This window comes from Volvox carteri (assembly GCF_000143455.1).
Source record: "Volvox carteri f. nagariensis unplaced genomic scaffold VOLCAscaffold_423, whole genome shotgun sequence".
NCBI lineage: Eukaryota > Viridiplantae > Chlorophyta > Chlorophyceae > Chlamydomonadales > Volvocaceae > Volvox > Volvox carteri.
In genome coordinates this window covers 7,822-8,997 of record NW_003307952.1, presented here as the reverse complement: position 1 = coordinate 8,997, position 1,176 = coordinate 7,822, and the positions used below count along the sequence as shown (strand labels likewise).

Below are 1,176 nucleotides of genomic sequence, written 5' to 3'. Positions count from 1 at the left end.
GGAAGGATTGCCAGGACGGGACGGGACGGGAGGGGACGGGAGGGGACGGGAGGGGACGGGAGGGGACGGGAGGGGACGGGAGGGGACGGGACGGGACGGGACGGGAGGGGACGGGACGGGAGGGGACGGGAGGGGACGGGAGGGGACGGGACGGGAGGGGACGGGAGGGGACGGGAGGGGACGGGACGGGACGGGACGGGACGGGACGGGACGGGAGGGGACGGGACGGGACGGGAGGGGACGGGAGGGGACGGGAGGGGACGGGAGGGGACGGGAGGGGACGGGACGGGAGGGGACGGGAGGGGACGGGAGGGGACGGGAGGGGACGGGAGGGGACGGGACGGGACGGGACGGGACGGGAGGGGACGGGAGGGGACGGGATACTTCCTGGACGACCGCAGAGCGCCAGGAGCACATGGACGCACGTGAAAGGCACGGCTACAGTAGAGGCGATGGAAAGGCACATGCTTGTTCTATTCGGCATGCTAGTGCAATACCAGAGCAGCAGTCAAGCTATTATACGAGGTCAGGCAGCGGTTTTCCGGTGTCACAATGCATGAGCACTGTTGCGATGCGGTCGCGGCGGCCCCGGGAATGAAGAGAACTGCCACCAATGTGCGGTCAGCAGTGTACGACGAGGACTGTACGACGGGCACTGTACGACTAGCACTGTACGACGATGTGATGGTGACACTTAGTGTGGTAGGTGGCGGGTGGAGGCTTGCGTGGACTATCGTCGCTGTCGCTTATTCCAGCCACTCTTTCACCGTCACAATCCCTGTCATCTCCCCTCCGCAACACGCCAACGACATGCCGACGTGACCAAGACTGGCACACGCCAAAGGTGACATCCAGAGCGCACCAGAGGAATCGGAGACCGACGACACACTCACCGCTCCCGTGCCGAGGACGTCAAACAGCTGAATGGGGTCCTCAGACGACGCCCTCGCCGCATTGAGACACCGNCGCGCATCCTCAATTTGTGCTGCGTGCACCCAGGGAGGCAACGCGTGTTCGCAGGAGCAGCCCGCGGCAGACAGGGCAGACGGGCGGGGCACGGTATGAGGGCCCGAGGTAGAGGTCAGCGTTGCGAGAGAGTCGAGACGTGGACTGGCTGTATCTTGCATGGCAGGAGAGGAAGCACATGCGAATACGCATACATTGCTTGTAATGTGG

General features: G+C 65.4%; 1 protein-coding gene across 1 annotated transcript in view; it reads right to left on the bottom strand.

Annotated features, from left to right (window-relative positions):
* Window positions 1-893: 893 nt before the first annotated feature.
* The window catches only part of VOLCADRAFT_101162 (uncharacterized protein), a gene marked incomplete at both ends in the record, with an annotated part of 7,463 nt that continues 7,180 nt past the window's right edge, over window positions 894-1,176 (bottom strand). Inside the window, one exon of the mRNA XM_002959614.1 lies at window positions 894-985. Coding sequence (XP_002959660.1) covers window positions 894-985 — 92 coding nt within the window. The remainder of the gene's footprint in view (window positions 986-1,176) is intronic.